This window comes from Oreochromis niloticus, linkage group LG15 (assembly GCF_001858045.2).
Source record: "Oreochromis niloticus isolate F11D_XX linkage group LG15, O_niloticus_UMD_NMBU, whole genome shotgun sequence".
Lineage (NCBI taxonomy): Eukaryota > Metazoa > Chordata > Actinopteri > Cichliformes > Cichlidae > Oreochromis > Oreochromis niloticus.
Window position 1 is genome coordinate 4,799,128 of NC_031980.2, and position 20,121 is coordinate 4,819,248.

The following is a 20,121-nucleotide window of genomic DNA, read 5'->3' on the forward strand; positions in this document are numbered from 1 at the left end:
ATTACAATCGCGCGGGACAGATTCCATTAGCACTATCTGAAATTGAGCACGGGGAGCAGGGAGCGGGCGGCAGCGGCGCACGCCCCTTATCAGAGGGAGAGGGTGAGCTCCTCTGACGTCACTAATCCACTGGGTGGGATTGAGCAGACACACACACACACACACACACACACAGCATACAAGACAATTTGGGGAAGACAGGATTCTCACACGCACATTTTTTTTAAAAGACACCAGGCACAAACAGGTAGAGGAACAAATCCACACACATGCATGCACAAACACTAAAAAACCCACACACATGCAGGCGTGTGGCAAATAAAAGGAAAAACAGACATTAAAAAATTTGTACTGCAAATGCAACACCAGAGGAGCTTCAGTGTGTCTCTGCATTGACTTTACAAGTTCCTGGAACTTATATTTAATGGCGTAATGAAAAGCTGACATACATGATGAAATTGGAAGAAAACAAGCAACACATCAGCTCTCCGCCTCTGCGCTTGTGTGTGTGAGAGAGTGTGTGTCAGTGGTTTCCTGAGGAGTGCTGGCAGGTCTGTTTGGTGGTGCTGCTGGTGGGATTTGTAGCACGTCAGTCTCTTGGTCTAAGATGAAACTGAGCCTCTCTCACACTCACTGTGCGATCCCCACCTCTGCTGCCCGCTTCTTGTCCCGTCTTCCCCTCTCCACTTATTCATACAAACGCAAACACATTCCACATATACATGAACACACACGTGCATCTGCAGGAACGCCCCACACATACCCCCCAGTGTCCTCATCCCCGCAGTTATTAACCCTTGACACAGAAATCCAAGGGTATGTGGGTGTGAGATATTAGCCCTGTGTGTGTGTGTGTGTGTGTGTGTGTGTGTGGGAGGGAGGATGGGGTTAATCTTTATGTAGTGGGGATCTTTCACACAAGATCACTCAATTTAAATAGAGTGGGAACACTTTGATGTCTCCAGCCCTCCCTTCTTCCTTCGTTCTCCAACTCTCATTCACCCCTCTAATTTGCTTCATGTTGCCCCCCTCTGTGCCCCTGCGATAAGGTGTAATGAGAAATGTTTTCGAAATGGCTCTCACCTACCATGCGACACTAATTGAGCATGTGCTTGATACAGCCAAAAAGGAGAGCGCTCATCTCTGACCGTTGACATTGCTGAGGAGAAGAAAATGAGAAAAGGAGCATTTAGTTTTCCCCAGTTTCCCCAGCCATGAGGCAACTGAATAAAACAAAATTGATGCATATGTTTGCATTAACCCTGCCCCCTCAAAGACACAAAGCAATGAGAGCCCGTACCATCTTCATTAGTTGTCATTTACAGGGAATTACAGAGATGCCTCCTCGGGGCTGTTATTGGTCACGCAGCCTGTATCAGGCAGGAAGAGAAGGAACTTTGGGAATATGTGAAAACAGAGAAATGTTTGGCCTATATTCATTTAGCAGCAGAGGGAAGGTGCTACAGGAGCACTTAACACATTAAAAAAACAACATAACGTAAAATACAAAAAATATTCAACAGCAAATTGAGCAGAACGCAAACTAAAAGATGAAAAAAGCATGTGTGAATGTAAATAACTACACTTCTGTGCACCATGCTCACTTACAGCAGATTCGCTCTTTGGCAACATTAGCTAGCTCCTGTAAAAATATGTAGCAGGATCTTTTTGGCATATTTGCACCAAAAAACTGATACTTTAAGAGATTTTAGTTAAAGTGGTCTGCAAGAAACCCTGTGATATTTAAATCATAGACAATATCAGACAACACTTTGTTTCCTAATTAAAAAACAGAACATTGCCACATTTAAACAAGAGGGCAAAGCTTTGACAATTAGAGGCTAAGCTAGCTCTGTTAGCTAAGTGGATCCATTTTTCACATACCAGTAAATTTATCATTTGAACGAAAAGGTGAGCATGGCATTAGCAGTATAATTATAACATATTTTTTCTTTGCTAAATAATTACCTAAGAAACATGTTTCTCATGTAGTTCAGTCAACTTCTGCTCTTGTCCTAAACTTTAGAACAAGTACTTTAGAATCTAAAGTGCAGGTTAAACCATTTAGTAGCTCTTTAGTATACATTTTGTTGACACTGGTTGGCTGTGGTGCATGAATTAAAGAGAATTAAAGTCCACCGAGATGTCCAGGAGATCTATAAATAGTCATATCTAGGATATGTTAATCTTGTCGCTAAAATCTGACCAATAGAACAAGGGAGTCAAACTCACTTTAATTAATGGCCTAATATGAGTAGGTGAGCTGGCCTAGTTTGTATGCAATTGCATAATAACCTGCCTTTCTATAACTGTAAAGAAATAAACACAGGTAAGTTTAATAATCCATCTATTTAAAAACGGCCTAATGTATTTTTGATCAACCTTATTTATATAAACCTAATGAATTTAAGGGGATTTTAAATGACTTGGATGCAGTTACTTCAGGCTGCAAATGTTGTGCCTGAATATTGTTACACTTGTTTCTAGCATTACTTTTACTAAAGTACTTATTCTTTATTGACAATGAAGCTTATAAATTTATGGTTGTTTCTGTGGGTTATTTGTAGTTTTATTGCTTGTTTGCACTGATGTACATGCTACTAATTTATGCAACTCCAACAATTGTAGTGCTGTCTCTCTTGGCCAGGACACTCCTGTAAAAGACATTTTCAATCTCAAGAGTCTTATTTTTTCCTGGTTAAAAAAAATATATATAAAAAATAAGTAAAAATATAACATTTTCATTGCACATCACAGTGTAATAACAAAAAGAGTTTTTGGAACTAAACAACTTTTACTCTTTGTTACATAACAATTTTAGCTCTACGGACAGTTTTAAGTGTCCACACATACATTTTCACCCTTCCACTCGGCCGAATTGGACCCTTCAGTGGGGACACGGGATATGAGCTATATTGACAGTGAGGGATTTCTAGGTAATATGTAAAGGGTTATAGTGAATGCGTTATGACCATTGACTGTAGCATTGCTTTACAGGTAGTGTCATGACACATTTTGTTTAGATTCCCTTCTCTGTCATATGTTCATCCACCCACATCCAGTCTGGGCCTCCCTCTCTCACACTGTGATGTGTGAGGATTGCGCCCGTGGTGGTAGAGCGGGAGACCGCTTGGTGAGACAAAAACTGTGTGGATTACCAATCCACTGCCACAGCGTCACCTCCCTAACAGGATAACACAGCATAATAAACTCCATAAAATAATCAAACTTATTACAACTCTTAACCCCTGTTTAATACAGTCAGCTCAGCTTACGTGTGCTGGTATTCACCACTAGTCGAGCCACAAAAGAGAATAGTCTTATAAGACCAGAGAACACAGGACAGCATATTGTGATGCCTTAATATTGGCTTTAATTGGATTTGTAAATTATGTGGCTAAATTAGCACTTTTCGTTGCTTGGGGACTTAGTGAAATGTGTAGCATGAAAGGAGAAAAAAAAAAGGTGAAAGTCTTAAAGTTAATTAATCATCTGTGGCTCCAGATTAATTAAAGTTTCCCAGTGTTTGTAGTTAATGGGGAGATTGATGGAACAATGGTTTGAACGCCCCCTGCCTCCTCGAGAGCAGAGAGCTGAGTCCACAGAGACGTACTTCAGAGCCTTTGATTATCACACATCCTCCACACACACACATACGCGCACATGCATGAAAACACACACAAACACACACACACATACACATATATATAAATACACAGAGACCAGAGAGTCCCCTTCAAACTTCCTAGTCACAGATATCATTACTCCCATTGAGGGATTCACATTAATTAGCTGGGATCAAAACCTACAAATCCCCCCACTGAGAATTCCTCTGTTCTCCTAAACTATACCTCCATCATTTATGCCACATCCCCTGACACACAACCACATACAGAATACAGCCAGATATCCCTGTTAGTGGGCCAGGGGTAAAAACAAGCTGTTGGGCACCCTTTTGCTGTCCCTATCCTTCCTTGTCCCGGTGCCCAAGTTCAGCCGTTTTAAACTTATTAGCCCATTCAAATCCAATGCAAGTTTAACCTGTACCATACACATTACCAGCAAACAGCTTTCTCCACCTAATAGCCAGCTCAGTATGCATTTAATGTATTCAAAGGTTGTAGTTTAGCAAAAATAAGAGGCAGTAGACTTAACTATGGAGAGAAAAGCATTATGGGAATCCTGCAGAGGCTAAGGAGGATGCATGTGAGTGCAGTCTAGGAAACAGTGCATTGCCCAGTGATAACGATGCTATGTTTAGGATACTTGCTGGTTGAAAGGTTAGCTACATGAAAAGTATCTGCAAGCAATATGTTTGCATACTGGCAGACTGTATGTTTGTGTGTGTATCTTTTATATACAATCTGTGGCTGTTTCACATATTTTTGATACTGCCCCCAAAGTGGTACTAGACAGCTAGATAACATATTAGCACCTACATGCAGAACATACATACTACCATGCAGGTCACAATTTCAGGTCCTAACTTTCCAACATGAAATATTTTGCTTACATTTTGATAAGCATTTTGATGGTTAATCAAAAAAATAAAAAATGAAAGGATAAATAAATCTTGGCTACATTCAAATGATCATGTTTCGTCTAAAAGACACCATTTGACAACTTGAAGCACATGTTATGTAGCTCCTTTTTATAGCTTACCACATTTACCAGTCATAGACAGTGCAAAAGATAGATGCGGCTCCTGTGATGTCACCCATTGGTTTGTGAAGTCCTGGTCTGAAGACGAGAGTTGAGCATTTTCACCATCACAATCTTGATGTTTTGAAGCCATATATGATAGTGGCGGGTCAGAGGGCAGTTTTTTATATGCATTACACTGTTTTTGCAACCACATGTATCGCCCCCTGGTGGTTGCAAAAAAGAATCCAGGTTACAGGTACTTCTGCACTGATCACTTTCAGACCCAAAGGTAACGTCCATCGTTTAATGATTTTATATGCTTTTTGTCACATGACCACCAGAGGTCTTACACATAGTTTGGCTTGTTTTCTTTTCATCGGTGGTTACTGTTTTGGATAAAAACTTCCAAATGAGGCTGTAGAGTGGATTACTTACTGGTTCTACAGCTATAATAACAGCAACCACCCAGCTGAATGGGTCATCTGATGTGTAGACTGGGATATCATCTAGATGCCAGATCCGTCAAGCACATCTCTTACTTTGACTATTTTTTGCATCTGGTGCAAACATCGAACATTAAATGCATCACATTGATGTTCAATGGACAAAAAGAACTGGTAGTGAATTTCCTCTTTCTGCAAAGGAGTCGTGTGTTAGACAGTGATTATTAAAGAAGCTGCTGGAAATTGCCTTCTAAAAAATGTGCCTATGATTAAAATTAAGAACATATTGCAGCTCATGAGATGAAAATTGTAGTGCATGCACCCAAATTAAAACTGTGCATACTGTCTCTCGAGTTTTAGCAGTATTTGGGTTTTCTCTTTTCCTGCTCTGAAAGACTTTAAATGTAGCGTGTCGGCACGACACCCGTGAAAAAAGCGTATTCAAAAGCAGAAAGCCTCCTCCTCATGGTTGAAGTGACATAATTTCTGTACAAACTCCTGAATAACACCACTCCACGCAGGGCTTCGGGAGCCTTTCACCAGGCACCCTGAATTCTTTGCAAAGTCTTTTATATTTCTGCTTGAAATCAAGCCGCCTGTAATTTTGCCGGCATTTGCAGCTCGTTATCACATTTGCGCGGTGATGTACCGTACTCGACTGCCAAAAGTGCTCATAAAACAGATGATTATTTAAAACAGGTGATGCAACTCAAAGCAACCCTGCTCATGGTGTGGAGACCTCAGAGCTGGTAGAGGGCGCCCTCTGCTGGAGCCTTCTAGTTTCCCTTGATAAACAGAAAGGACAGCACGGCAAACTTTGAACTGGTTTATTGACATGTGTATAGCGATTGTCTGTGCACCGGACGATTACAGAAGAATATGTTATAAAATAATACAAAATAGCTGTACACAACACAGATTATAGTTAAAGGAATGCATTGTTAACTGTGAGGTTTTATGCTGTATAATACATATCAGCTACTCACTCACCTACGATGAGGCGAGCTCATAAGTTGAGGAAGTTGAGGTTTCGCCATCTGGTTATGAAGGTCAATTAATAGATCTGATAACAAACAAAGTTAGGGAAGAGCTTATGATGTTACTGGTGGTATCAAACAACCTGATGCTGAGCTAAAGTACTTAGTTTGTATTTTTTTTTTAACTAATACTAAAATCTAAAACTCAAAAAAAGTTACATGATGTCCATAACCCGAAGCGAGTCATAGAATAAAGCAAAAAGAAAACTCAAACAAATATTGTACGTTAGTTCATAAACTAGAACCCAGTGGGGGTGCTGCAACTGTTCTCCATCCACATGCCAATGGTGTTACATGTTGTACTGTATATATGCATATCTCTCTCTATATATATAGCTTGTCAAAAGCAAGATTCACTGGATTTGGTGTGATTTGCAAAGGCCAGCTAATACACATGATTTCATTGCCTGTTTCACGAGACCCGTATGTGGTTGACCTGTGGTGATCTACCCAGCTGTTTGCCCTCTAGAATTTGGACATAAGATGTGGCTGCTCTCACATCGAACACCTCAATCTGGAACTTTTTTTCACTCAAAGTGCCTTTTACCAGGCTTCTTCCAGCTGTGACTCTAAAATCCTTAATCCTGAGCAACAGTAACACAACCCTCATCCGCCACACTACAAATCTTATATTTAGACTTTAAAGGAGACCTATTATGCCTTTCCTCATGTTCTGTCATACACATGCTTATACAAAAGTGGATGTTGATATTAATAATGGTCGACCTTTCAAATAGAGAGGTTAAGCTTCAAACAACCCAAAATGCTCTGTTTTATTCTACTTCTGTGCCCATATGATTACGGTCATCTCAGGAATTTAGCTCTAGCAATGAGACCAGGAGCCCCACTCACCCTCTGTTTAAACAGTCTTTGAGTGAGGGGCAGCCAATCAGAATAAAGTTGGGGGGGGGGGGCAAAATGGCTTTTTCACACAATAAATGAACTGATGAACTGAGTGGGCAGTCAAGGTAAATAAAGATTATTCTGAACTCTGAACCATGCAAAGCTACTGAGAAGCATAAGAGGTCCCCTTCAAGTGGAAAACATGCTGACTTTCATTAGCTGTAAATTCTCCACGATGGGTCCAAATACAAAATGTAAACAAGTGTTGATGTGAACGTCTTTCTGTGATGAATTGGTGGAAAATATTGGCATAGTAGTACAAAGTGGGATTCAAGAGGTCTCATTCACAAAGATCGTGGATCTATCAAGTATGAGGATCTATTTAGGCGCTCGTTCTTTTTTTTTCTCTTGCTTTAAAGCCCCCCTCCCCCAAAAAACAACAAAAACAAAACAGAAATGCTGCAGTTTTTAACCAACCGAGGACTCGGAAGACAGCTCAAACGTTCTCAGCATGAATTGCAAGTTGGCGCTCCACCGTGCAAAGTTTTCGAGTACGTGTACGTGTAGTGTACATACTGTATGTGTACGTTCAGCACATGCAAGCTAGACACAATTTTTTCACGTGAGCGTATTTCTTTCTTTTTTTTTCTGTTTTTTAAATCAGTTATGTCTTTCATACTTGAGGCTATTATTGAATTTACTTGTTGAGCTAGTTCACCAAGCTACACCTAATATTCAGTTACAAAAATAGTATCACAATATAGACCATTCAATATGAGCACCAGGGAAGGCTAAATATAGCCCAAAGTATTTTGGCTACATTCATTGTCTGGGCAATGTTTTACGGTAGCAGAGTGTGTGTGAAAGTGTGTGTGTTCGTTAGACACAGTGTTGGCAATGTTTTCTCACTCACAAGCTCCCCTACATCTACCGCATGATTATATCTCGTAACATACACAACTTGCGTACACTGAGTAACAATAGTTAACTAAAAACCAATTGTCAGATAGAAAAATAGTTGCTGTATTATTTTTTTAAACACTGAACATCTAAAAGAATTCCTCCCACTTCCCCAAATAAAGCCCTCCCCGTTTCCTAACAAAATAGTTTTCTTTGAAACAATAACCCCCAAAAAATGTTTTGAGGTTACACAAGGCCAAGCCTACTGACACTCCATCACACTACCAAAACACCCTGTTTAACATAATTCAGAAACCAGAAGTGTGTTCAAATTAACAAAGAACAAGCTGGATAGTTTTGCAGCATTACCAGCACAGTAAAGAAATGACAGAATTAGTAATTAAATATGGATCAGGCATTAAGTCTTTCAAATCTGCAGCTTTGGTGGTATCACTCATATTCTCTGGTCTATGACCCCCAATTTGGAAATAAGTCACAGGATTGAACACGCCTCTGGTTGAGCCCTTTACCTGGAAACCATTTCAGCCACATTTGAATTGGACTGCTGACCTAACACTTGGCTAAACATAGCATAACATCTAGCTTATCTATGGGAGTGCTATTATTGCTTCAGAGTTGGGAAGTGGAGTTCATACCCGGTTTTCATTCCAAGCCTTTGTTTATCCTCACTCTGCTTCATAATTAGGAAAAGATCTGCTGTTAAAGTACTGCAGTGTTCCCTCTGGCCCTTCAGAGCTAATCAAACAGTCTGCAGGTTACTGTCCAAAGAATTACAACACATAGGGGTCTGTCATTAATGGGCAGTCTGTGCATAGATCTTACTCTACAGTGATATGTAAAGGACTCCAACAACATATGCTCCTAATACCTTAACTTTGGAAAGAGTTGTGAAGTTTTCCTTCATGGATCAGGAAGAGTGTTAAATGCTGTATGGAAGCACGAGCCACTGATCCCACATTATAATCTAGTACCTTTACCATCCGCAGTTAGCAAAGCCCACTGAGAACACAGCTAGAAATATAAAACGGTTGCTAGTTCAGAAAGGAAAACCATTAATTATAATGCTGATGTCAGATAAGGTGTTTTTTTATGGAAGTTGATGCCAGAAGCATTAAGTTTTTTGTGATGAAAGTCCTGCCGCAGCCAATGAACTAATAAAAATATATATATATATATATTCCACAGCAGCAGAAGTGGTCATGCTTCATGTGAAAGGGTAGAAGATGAGAAAATGGCCATTCTGTTCATAAGTGCAAAAGTTACTTGCATTTTATACAATGCATGGTGGTGAAGCCTGACGACAGTCATGTGGCTGTCATTTGATAATATAGTTAAAATGCAGCATCATAGTTTAAGCTGTGCACGTGCAGCATCACTTCTGAGAGCTGTGTCTCGCTGAAAGACGAGTAATGACTGAAATCAACTGGCACTGTATTTAGCTGGAATTAAAACCCTCTGACTCCTGCACGAGGGGGGCAGGAAATGGTTTAAAATTTAGAAAACACTTTGAATTGACAGCACTGATAATTCTGTCCCATTTTCCTGATCTTACACCAATCAGCAAGCACTAAAGGATAAACAAAGGGAAGGATTTGTCAGCACTGAGCTACATTCAGTAACAGAGAGTGTTATTGTACAGAACACACACGCTTATCATACTGATCAACATTTGAACGCATGAACGCAGCTCAGGTAGCTTCCTGTTATTGTGGTCGTTGCTGAGGAGTGGTGATTAGTCGATGGGGCCCTGGAAGATGAGCCGTGTCCAGCCGGGGGAGCTCAGGGCAGTGGAGCAGAAGGGGCAGACGGGTCTGAAGGCATGCGTCCCATGGGGCAGAGGAGTCTCGGCCCAGTACTTGGCTGTCCTCTCTGAGCAGACGTGGCCACATGGCACAAAACCGTGAGTGGGGGCTCCGGCATCCACATACACCGCAGGCTCACAGCCCAGCCACAGCGGCACGTAGGGACCCACGCTCCTGCACAGGGGACATTCTCGCCGGGTGGTGGAGCCTTCACCCTCTCCTGGTTCTTCCTCTCTCTCAGATCTCTGGCCCCAATCGTGGCGTCCGTGGACGTGGCCACAGGCGAGGTAGACCCAGGGCTGACGCTCTTCAAGGCTGAAGTTAGATAAAGTGTACCAATATTTTAAAGAACATTTTTTTTATGCATGCGTGTGTAACAAAATAGAAAAACCTGTGAAGAATTTTCTCCTAAAATTAGTAACTGGAAATAATCAGTTTTTAAATAAATAACAAGATCCTAATTTAACCATCATTGTTGCCCTGACCTGTGACTGCGTGGTAGGCTGGGGAACGCCAGTGTGCTGAGGCCTACGGGACACTGGGGCCGGGATGCGTTAAGCTCCTGACGAAGCGCCTCCAGGTGACGCAGAGTGGGAGAACGCATGAGCCCCTCACCGGTGCGCCACAGTAGAGTAGCACCACAGAGATCGACAAGCGACCCGTCACGTAGTGCGCTGCTCTCCCCCTCCGCCTGAAGGTGACGCACAGACACACATTTGTGTGCAATAAAAGGAAAACACAGACCCCACAGGCTCACTGAAGAAATGTAAATATGGTAACCAAACCTGAGGCAACTCACCAGCGTCCCCCTGCTGGGTCCAGACCGTGTCTCCCGCAGCGCATAAACATCTCCACAGACGGAGATCTCCCTCCACAGGCCTTGCTTGGGATCCTCTGGGAAGCCCTGTGGGTGCATCACTAGCACCCCATTAGTGGTGAGGCCATCCATGTGCCCATCAGGATTTTTCCATTTGGTTGCTTTCTCCTGTGGCAGCAAAGACATTAAAACATAATATTGATATGTTTCAGAAAGTATTTTTATTGTGTCAATCATACTGTTGTTCCCAGCATGAAGAGTGCTGCTCTTGTCTTACTTTCAAATACAGGCAGTCCAAAAAGCAGGGAAAAAACTTTGCAGTTAGATCTTCAGTGCATCACTTTCTACAACAGAAGTCCCACAGCACTGTGCAAAAGTCTTTGGCCACCGCACCATTTTGCAAGGAAAATGGGTGCAGCAATTTATTGAGGTGTGCAAATACACATGGAAACACATGGACAATGCACCCATTCCTTGAGTTAGGTGCTTTTCTATGCTTGAATGATTCATAGATCAGTGTTAAGTGGCGTAACATACAAAGCAACACTCTCAAAATGGTCAGGTACAAGGAATGGACTGAAAATGAGTGAAAGTTAGTCAAACACTGCAATTTTTATCAGATCATTTCATGGAAAGTTAAGCTCTCTTAAATCATCAGGATGTGTACAGTAGACAAGAAACTGGGACTCAGTTAGATTTTTCAGTTACTTAAAATCTAAAATATTCTGTTATTAGAAACCTGTTGCTGGAGTATGCGTCTACTCACCCCTAAGAAGATATTTTTGGAGGAGTCAAAGCCTGCAGCATAGATGCGTGCAGTGTAAGGCGGGTTGCGCTCGCACACTATTCTGCAGGCAAAACGGGAAATGGTGCTGGGAGCAATGGAAGGATCTTCTCCTTCCTTTCCTCCTCCGGAGGTGTCTGTCACCACAAAGTCAATAGGACTCTCTGTGGAGCGTCCAATCTGCAGGGGACAGCACAGAAAAATACTATTTATTAACTGAAACAAATGTCTCATTAAAATGTTATTGGTAAGCAGAGCTATTTCTTTTAAAGCATCGGTGCTCATAATTTTATGGCTTTGAGCTATCTGGGCAAGATGGTTCATTTTTATGTTTAAAAAAAATCTGTAAGAGCAATAGAAGAGCAGAAGCATGTGCATAAAAATAGATGTTCTTGGAGCTATGACGTAAAACTCTTTATTTTTAATACTTAATGGTCCCAGTTCTGAACCAAAATAATCTACCGTCCTGTAGAAATGACTTTGATGAGATTACATAACAGTATATTTTGGGAGAAACTTGCACATGATCGCAGTTCTAGGAGTACATCTTTCTGTGAATCCTCTCATCACTCAATAAAAGAAAAAAAAAGTTGACTTTGTTTGCTTGCTGTGTTACCTGGAACATGTCTGTGTTGTTGTCATGGCAGTACTCCACCACCACGGTCTGGTTACGGGACAGTGTGAAAGAGATGCTGTGCTGCCCCCTGCTGTGCACCGCCTGCAACAACAGCAGCAACAACTTGTGGTAAAGCAGTCATTTTCTGGAAGTTTCTCATTTTTCATTTAACCACCCATATTCTTAAGTAAAACACACAGTTATAAGCAAATAAAGTATATCTACATTTTTGTTTTTAAAGGCGTCTCTAAATTCAAACAGTTTGTGCAAAGGGACTGGCATTTATACAACACTTTTCCAGTCTTACCACTCCAAGCACTTTAAACCAAGAGTCCCCAACCCCCGGGCCATGGACCGGTACCTGCCCGTGAGTCGTTTGGTACCAGGCCACGAGAGTTGTGAAATTGATGGATTTTAGGGTTTTTATCGTTAACTCGGTTTTCCTGGGTCTTTTCCCATGTGTTATGAATAAATCTTCTTTTTTTTTGCTACCGGTACTGGTTTTATTTTGTTGCGACACCTTAAAGGCCGGTCCATGAAAATATTGTTGGACATAAACTGGTCGTGGCACAAAAAAGGTTGGGGACCGCTGTTTTAGACTACAAGCCACATTTACCCATATAATCATCAACCTAACTTATGTCTTTGGATTGTGGGTAAAAGCCAGAGAACTCTCGCAGACACAGGGAGAACACACAAACTCCACCTCACCCTCATTCAGGAACCTTGTTGTGAAGCCAAAGTGCTAACCAGGGTATCATCATCCAACATTAAGAGCAGCATTTAGCAATGACGTGCTGGTCTTCTACTAAGCGCCAGACAAACAGATCAGCCGGTGGATGTTGATCTAATATAGATACTGGATGACGTGTCTGCTGATATAAAAGCCTTTCTTTGTTGTGTTGGAAACTGTTGAATAAGATGCTTGGAAGAGTCTAGACATGGTGTCATCACACAGATTCTCTTACAGAGTCTGCTCTCAGCACAGCACATGTAACAACACAGCAGAACAGATGGTGGTGTGGTGTGGGTTTCATGGTAAGTTGTTAACCAGTTTGTGTAATACAATCCCACAAATCTGATCACTCTCATGTTCAGCTTCATTAAGTACACCACTGAAATCAAATATAATACCACAGCTCTGACACAAATTCGACACTGTCAAAAATTCACAGGTTTTGTGATAGTTCTGTGTTTTTTCAGGTCACATTAGGTGGTGGTGATGAACATGACAGCATTACTTTTAGGTGGTCCTGAATGTTTGCCTCGGTCCACAGGGATATTATTTAGTGTGGCTCTGTGGCTTATAGCAGACCCCCAAAAAACAGCAAGGATTACTGCTTTCAGTGGCAGTCTAAGACTGCTGGGCCAGGAACTTTCTGGTGGCCAGCTGAATGGTGTCAAGGACAGCCACAACACCAACTCTGCTAGTGAGCCAGGTTGGCCCTGCCACATGGTTTTGGCCCCAGTGTACTCGCCACATTGGTGCACTGTTGGTAACATTGTCACACAGCCCCTTCCATTTATGGTCCCTGTTACGGTGCAGATACCTGCTGCAATATTCTCCTGAACAACAGGTGTCACCATTCAGACAAAACTTCCACATCAGCACTCATATAGGAGAAAAAGAAGTCAAAACAAGAACCAAAGAACATGCCAAGTTTTTCTCCACAAGCTCTCATCTTTTCAGACTGTTGCAACGTCTCCCTCGTAAACTCTGTGAATCTCTGAGCTTCTGTGCTAATGTATGATAAAAATGGCGGTACAATCAACACAGTCTTACACTCGTCTCTTCAATTAAGCTGCAGCAACTGCTGCAACGGCGAATCTGAAGTTTGATGTTAATAATTTGTCATACAGTGCTTTTTGTCAAGTACTGCACAGATGTTATAATGGGATCTTAGCAGTGACTGAACTTTCAAAATAAAAGTAAGTGGCTTTTCAACTGGTATTCTGATCATAGGTGGTACTGTTATCTTAAAATAAATAAATAAACGATACCATTGGTTATTGTTCATATACTTGAAAGCCCATCCAAGCAAAGTCTCTGTGTGGGAAAAAAAATCCACCCAAAATAATATAAATTTATCGATATCTGAATTTTATACTAGCTAAAAACAGTACACAAGCAGTAATCAGTATCAGTCATCTCCAGATAAAATCTTAATTCATCTCAAGTCTTTTTTACATGCAGCATCTTTCAGTACATCAAACAGCCTTATGTAGGATAGCACACAAACACAGACAGACCACATAAACCTGTCTTCATGATTAGTCATCCTTCCTCTGGCACACAACAGGGGTTACAGGAAGGAAAGTCATGTTACACAATGATGAAACTATAGCACACACACACATGCGCATGGACACGTACCTTGCTGTCCTGTGGTGTGTTGAGGATGTGCACAGCACTGGGCTTGACACCGTTGGCCTTGGCCCTTCGGTACAGAGCAAAGCGGCTCTTTCTGCGCCCACGGTCTCCGTTTGGAAGGGAGCCATTGTAGCTAGAGGAAGATAAACAAACACAAGAACATGACGAAAAATATCTACTGAAACAAACAAATGACGTTTAAGTAATTTAGTTTGGGCTGGAATACAAGTCAGGCGACATCTAGCTTTATTGAGAAAGCCTAATTGTGTTAAAAACACAGTTATCTTGTTTGCATACTTATCATAAGTCATCACTTAAATGACACTGAAGCTGCCAAGATGTCAGGAAAATAACAGCAATTAAAGTGCAAGCTCAATTAATTATGTGCATCTTTACAGCAATACTGCTGCACGCTCGTTTGAAATGAATTAGAGCAGCACATTCAGGCCACTCGTGATTCATGTTAAACTGCTGAACCTCAATGAGAAAGACAACCTGCACTTGATCTGACTCACTCGGCTTGTCCTTAAGGCCCACGTTCACTAAAGAGGAGCTCGCTCTTCATCTAACCTCTTACAATATAAAGCATCTTCAGCAAGACAGATTTATTTTCATCACACCATTGCCCAATTACATTAACCATAAAGAGTTGAGTAAGTGGTCTGGAGAGGATTCTGAATAATACTTTGAAGCTTTGTGTTCATTAATAGCAGGCAGATATGATAGGTTCTTCTTATGAGGGTGGTAAATAACATAGTCCAGCCAATGACTGTTTTATAACTCAATATAAGGCTTTTAAATGAAAATCCTTCTGACACCTTAACTAAGATATTGAATTTGTCCTCAATGTTTTCTGTAGCTGGGTCAATGTAATTTCTTTCACAGCTTGAGTTCACAAAAAAGGCAGTATGTAAGGCTTGTGACTAATGAGCAGGACATGTTTCTTATTAAAAGCATTCAGAGGAAGTCCTGCAGGCAAGAATCACAATTTTGACAATAACCATCTTCACTGGTCCCCACACTTGATGAGATGAGAAGCCATCTGGTCTGGTTTTCTTCTGACCTTTGGCCTTGCATTGAGTACAAAAGGAAGCACTGCCTACTTTTTGAGTGTCAGTAAAGTGTAGCTCTGACAAGGTGATGAATTTACAAAAGGAATGAAGAAAGATGATTTAAGTCACTTTGAAGTGGCATGTGCTAGACGGGTGGGCTGAGTATTTCAGAAACTGTTGATCTACTTGGATGTTCCCACACAGATGTTCCCAAAAGGGAAATATCCGATGAGGGGCAGTTCTCTGGGATGAACAATGCCTTGTTGATACCAGTCACAGGAGTATGGCATAAATGTATTCAGACTGATTCAGTAACAGTAATTCAAATAAGCACTCAATACAACCAAGGTATGCGTAATAATTGGGAACTCATTTCACCCCTACACCACAACCTTTCACGCCATTTAAGTCTTTCGTATTCATTGACCCAATGTGTAGTCACATTTCTCAGAGGTGCACATCAGGTTATGTAAAAGGTTGGTGCGTAGGGTTATAACAAGGTTCCAGTTATGGCGTAAGTTACAATATAAATCTGACGTATAAGTATACGGTAATTAACATGTAAGAATGGGAAACTGAGTGTATAATGTCCACAAGCTCACTGAAAGTGGAAAACAGAAGACTGGAAGATTCTACAGCGACATTTAGATGATAGGGTCAGAATCTGCCATTAACATGTTGGCAATGGATCCATCCTGCCTTGTATCGATGGTTCAGGTTAGTGGTGGTATAATTATGTGAGGGATACGTTCCTGGCCGATCAGTATCCCTGTTAAAATGCCACAATCTACCAGAATATTGCAGCTGACCATGTCCATCCCTTTATAATACAGTGTACCCATTTTCTAATGGCTGTTTCCAGCAGGATAAACAAACCATGCTAGAAAGGTAAAATCATCTCAAACTGCTTCCTTGAACTCGGAATGCACCGATCCAATATTTAGATCAGATACCACAAAAAAACTGGTCTGGTTACTGAGCTGGATATTGGTTATACTGAACTGATCTGTGGTCTGATACATTCATTTCAGTTCCCTATGGTTCTGTGTTTACTTCCTCACTAGACAGGAGCAGCTAGCAACAGAGCTAACGTAGCATGGAGGGAGCCAACAACAGAATGTCAGCAGTTTGGAGGCATTGCAACAGCTTCGGTCTCTATATTTGCAAAGTTGTTTTCTTTTACTTTGCTGCAAACTGGGCTCAAGGTGACATGACTGACAACACCTGACAATGAAGATGCTCTCAGTCTCTTCCTTCACTAGTTTACTTTCACTCTCATTATATTCTGTCACAGACCACATCTAAGAAGCTAGAAGGACACTGAACTTGTTGGTAATCACTTATGGTAACGTGACATCTCCTGACAGCTCACAGCTGTGTGTGAGGATGAAAAGGGAAAACTGTTAATAACAGCAGTTTGCAGCAACCCAATGACTCTCACCTGAATCACTCTAATATCACTTTTGACATGAGCTCTCTGAAAATTAATTAGATGAACAACTTTAGCATATTTTACATAGTTTTTCACTGTGTTTACCTCAGGCCTATTTTTATTTATTCTTTTACTATTTAATACTAACATTTCAATAAATTTGTATTCATGAAAAAATGTAAACTGTCTTTGATAGACAAGCTCACAGATTGAACCAAGAGCAAGTTGATATTGTGCATTTCAATTCCATGGATCTCAGAACATAAATTTTCTGTGGTTGACAATCCTCAGGATAGAGCGGGGAAGGAAGCTGGGATGATGATGCTGAACAGATCAAGTATGTCACCTGGAAATACTACAAACAGGGCACATTCAACTTTGATTTTTTTTTATGTGAAATCCAATTAAAGAGCATGACTCAATGCAAACCTGTACCCTTCCTGGCCTGCTCTGACAGTTCAAACTAAACTGTGACTAACAAGGAAAAGACTGGTGCAGGAATCACGGACACGCGAGCACAGAGCTTTCAGGGCTTTGGCCAAAAGTCAGAGCACATAAAATAGGGCAAAGGATAAGAGGCTGCAGGAGATAGAGAAAAGGGTAGCAGGTTGGTAGAAATGGAGGCAGAAAAACAGTCAGAAGCTATCACAAGTTTTAGGGAAATAAGTGAATAAAATGAAGAATGGGAGATGGAGAACAGGGACTGAAAGATCACGCAAAGCAGAGGACTGAGGGGGAAAGGCCAGAAGGAGAGCAGCTCTTTAAGATGCGTTTGTGGGCAGTTCAGGCCTGCATCACAAATGTGCACACATCATAAGGCACTATATGAAATATTCACTCCTTCTGCCCCCCAACACGGGGTTTATTTTCGTTGAGGGCAAGTCACCAAGGAGGCCTGCCTCTGTGAAAGTCAGCACTCAGCAAAACACTGAATGGTCGGCTAGAGAAGGGGCAGGGTGAGAGACAGAGGAATGTGAAAGAGACCATATTGAGATAAGTTATGGAGGAGAATAGAAAGGTGTGAGAAGACAAGAGGGTGTTCGCATAGGGATTAGAGGGGGTTGGTGGACGGGGCAGCACGGTACATGGTGTCCAGAATAACTAAGATGACGAGAGATAGCAGGCAAGCAGCCTCTGCAAAGATCACATGGCCAGCAGTGAAGTAGACATTGACCACATGGGGCATGGGATCATCAAAGCTGACAGATGCAAAGCCAAACCACAGCTGCATAAAACATAGCCAGAAAATTATGAAATCTGACAGGAAGCAGTAAAAGATACAACCTGTTCTTACACTGCCTGCCTCCAGGCAAAATTACCTGCTGTATGTTTGAGAGCAATAAATCCCACAAATCCAGATGTAACATACCTATGATCACCCATATAATAAAAAAATTATTCACAATATTATTGTACCATGTACTACTACAACCAGGCTGTGGCATTGGAAGAAGTTAATCAGTTTTATCTCTTTATCCTTGTCTGTCAGCTCTTATTCAAAACCACAGACAGGTTACCAGTCTGGCAGGGCACGATCAAAACCGACACGAACAAAATGCATTTTTTTAGCCATCGAGGAGGCGCATTTCGGCACACACTGCAGAGCACACTGGTGTTCAAGTTCCACAGCCAAAAAAAGGAAAAAAATCTCAAAATAGGCATTCAGTTCTCACATCCTTACTCTGATGTGAGCGTGTAAAGGGCTGCTGTGTTCAAATGGACGTTAATCAGTATTCTGATGCAGGCGGGCTACAGCCTCCTCACTCCGTGTTCAGCTGGAGGGGAAGAGATAGGCCATTAGGTCAGTTATCTTTGGCATACACAGGAAGCTCTGCAGGGCAAAAGGGAGGCCTGTGTAAGGCTGTGTATGTATGATTGTGTATGTGTATATGTGTGTTGTAATTTCCTGGTCCTTGCAAACTGTGCATAGAGTGGAGCTGCAGGGCTGGAAATGCTGTGGAAGCTGGTGGCTGTCATCAGCACATCCTGCCCACTCCTGTACTTGTGTGCGCTGGTGATGTAGAAGGGCTTTTCTCCTCCTCCTCCTCCTCCCTTCCTCCCTCACTCCCTCCCTCCCGCCCTGGCATGGACGGTCATCTGGCTGAGACGTTTTATTAAATAGTAATACCAAACGAGAGAGCGACTATGACTATGAATATAAGCAAAACGCATTTTTCAGACGATGCTGTTCTCCTCCGTGCTACTTTTAGCGAGCACCGATCCAGCAAAGTATGACATCATTGGGATTTTCAGGTCTGGGCAATCCAGCGCTGCCACTACAACCATTGATGAAAAAGCGGCTACATCCGTAGTAGCCTTATGTACTATGGCCAAGGCAGATGTTGCACCTTTACACTTAAACATGATGGAGAAACTATGCTGGGCTGTAGTTTGAGATAAAATGCCTTAAAAACTTACTTTTTAACATTACTACACAGCTACACCGGTGAGGGAAAACGACGGCAATGTAACATAAATGAGAAATAAGCTAAAATCCCTTACTACGATTGATTTAATAACCCTAAAACAACCGTAAGCGCGATATATTTTGTAAGAGCAGTGGATTAAAGCTGAACTCGAACGTCATTTGTTGGGTTATTTGTGCTGATGGAACCGCTACATATTTAAAGGTTAATTTGCCACTGGAGCTGTTCACCAAACGATATAATTTCACTCTAGCTTAAGGTTTTAAAAGACTTACCCCAAAATGACCAATTCGCCGTATTTTACCGGGTCTTTAACGGGCACATCATCACCTCCGTCTTTTTTCGGTGAATTCATCAGACTGGACTGGTCCAGATGGGGGGAAAAACGCGTCCAATTGCAATAGTGGTGAGATAAAACAATGCTAACACACTCGAAACTGTAGGGAAGTGGTTTTGGTTGTAGTCTACCAAAGTTTGGGCACTGTTGGGCAAAGTTTTTCCAGACTTCTATGTGTTTTTTTCATTGTTTTAATCCGGTGAAGGAGCATCTTTTCGTGGCTTTAATGCCAGTGTGTAGCTAGTTTGTATCGCGACAAATCTGTTCAGTAGCAGTGGATACAACAACGGCTAACGGTAGGGAGTGGGCTGTACCATAAATTGCGGGAAGAGGGTGCCATTCACAGCATATGTCAAAAAATTTGATAACATTTATGCCCGTTGGGAAAAACGTGCAACTTCTCGATTGAAAATACCGATAAACACTTCACGTGCGATTATTAGATAAATAAATACAGTTCAGCATTTAGAATGTAAAAGCGCCATGAACGTACACACCCGCGGAACACGAATGGATGTATCCGTGATGTGAAGCTGGCTCCCACCGATAGAATAAAATGAGCCATTTCGAAATTCACAGGAAGTACCCGCATCCCC

General features: G+C 41.6%; 1 protein-coding gene and 1 long non-coding RNA gene across 3 annotated transcripts; both read right to left on the bottom strand.

Moving 5' to 3' along the window:
- Positions 1-380: 380 nt before the first annotated feature.
- On the bottom strand, positions 381-4,805 carry LOC109194791 (uncharacterized). 2 transcript variants are annotated; one of them, XR_002056531.2, is made up of 4 exons: positions 4,663-4,805; positions 1,301-1,370; positions 1,088-1,159; positions 381-686 (listed from the first exon to the last, which is right to left on the bottom strand). It is a non-coding gene; the product is annotated as an uncharacterized LOC109194791 (long non-coding RNA). The 2 variants fall into 2 exon arrangements; XR_002056530.2 differs by lacking the exon at positions 1,301-1,370.
- Positions 4,806-5,899: 1,094 nt separating this feature from the next.
- Positions 5,900-19,833, bottom strand: LOC100704859 (E3 ubiquitin-protein ligase pellino homolog 2). The gene is made up of 7 exons (XM_003440655.5): positions 19,464-19,833; positions 14,282-14,411; positions 11,908-12,009; positions 11,274-11,471; positions 10,490-10,675; positions 10,176-10,381; positions 5,900-10,005 (listed from the first exon to the last, which is right to left on the bottom strand). The coding sequence occupies exons 1-7, from the start codon at positions 19,541-19,543 to the stop codon at positions 9,621-9,623; spliced, it is 1,287 nt and encodes a 428-aa protein (XP_003440703.1). The 5' UTR covers positions 19,544-19,833; the 3' UTR covers positions 5,900-9,620.
- Positions 19,834-20,121: the final 288 nt, after the last annotated feature.

Excerpts from the sequence above, each read along its gene's own strand:
- LOC100704859 (XM_003440655.5), bottom strand. The coding sequence starts at position 19,543 with ATGAATTCACCGAAAAAAGACGGAGGTGATGATGTGCCCGTTAAAGAC. Across the intron at positions 11,472-11,907 it reads ACAACACAGACATGTTCCAG|ATTGGACGCTCCACAGAGAG; the intron begins GTAACACAGCAA and ends TGTCCCCTGCAG. Across the intron at positions 10,382-10,489 it reads GACCCAGCAGGGGGACGCTG|GCGGAGGGGGAGAGCAGCGC; the intron begins GTGAGTTGCCTC and ends CGTCACCTTCAG.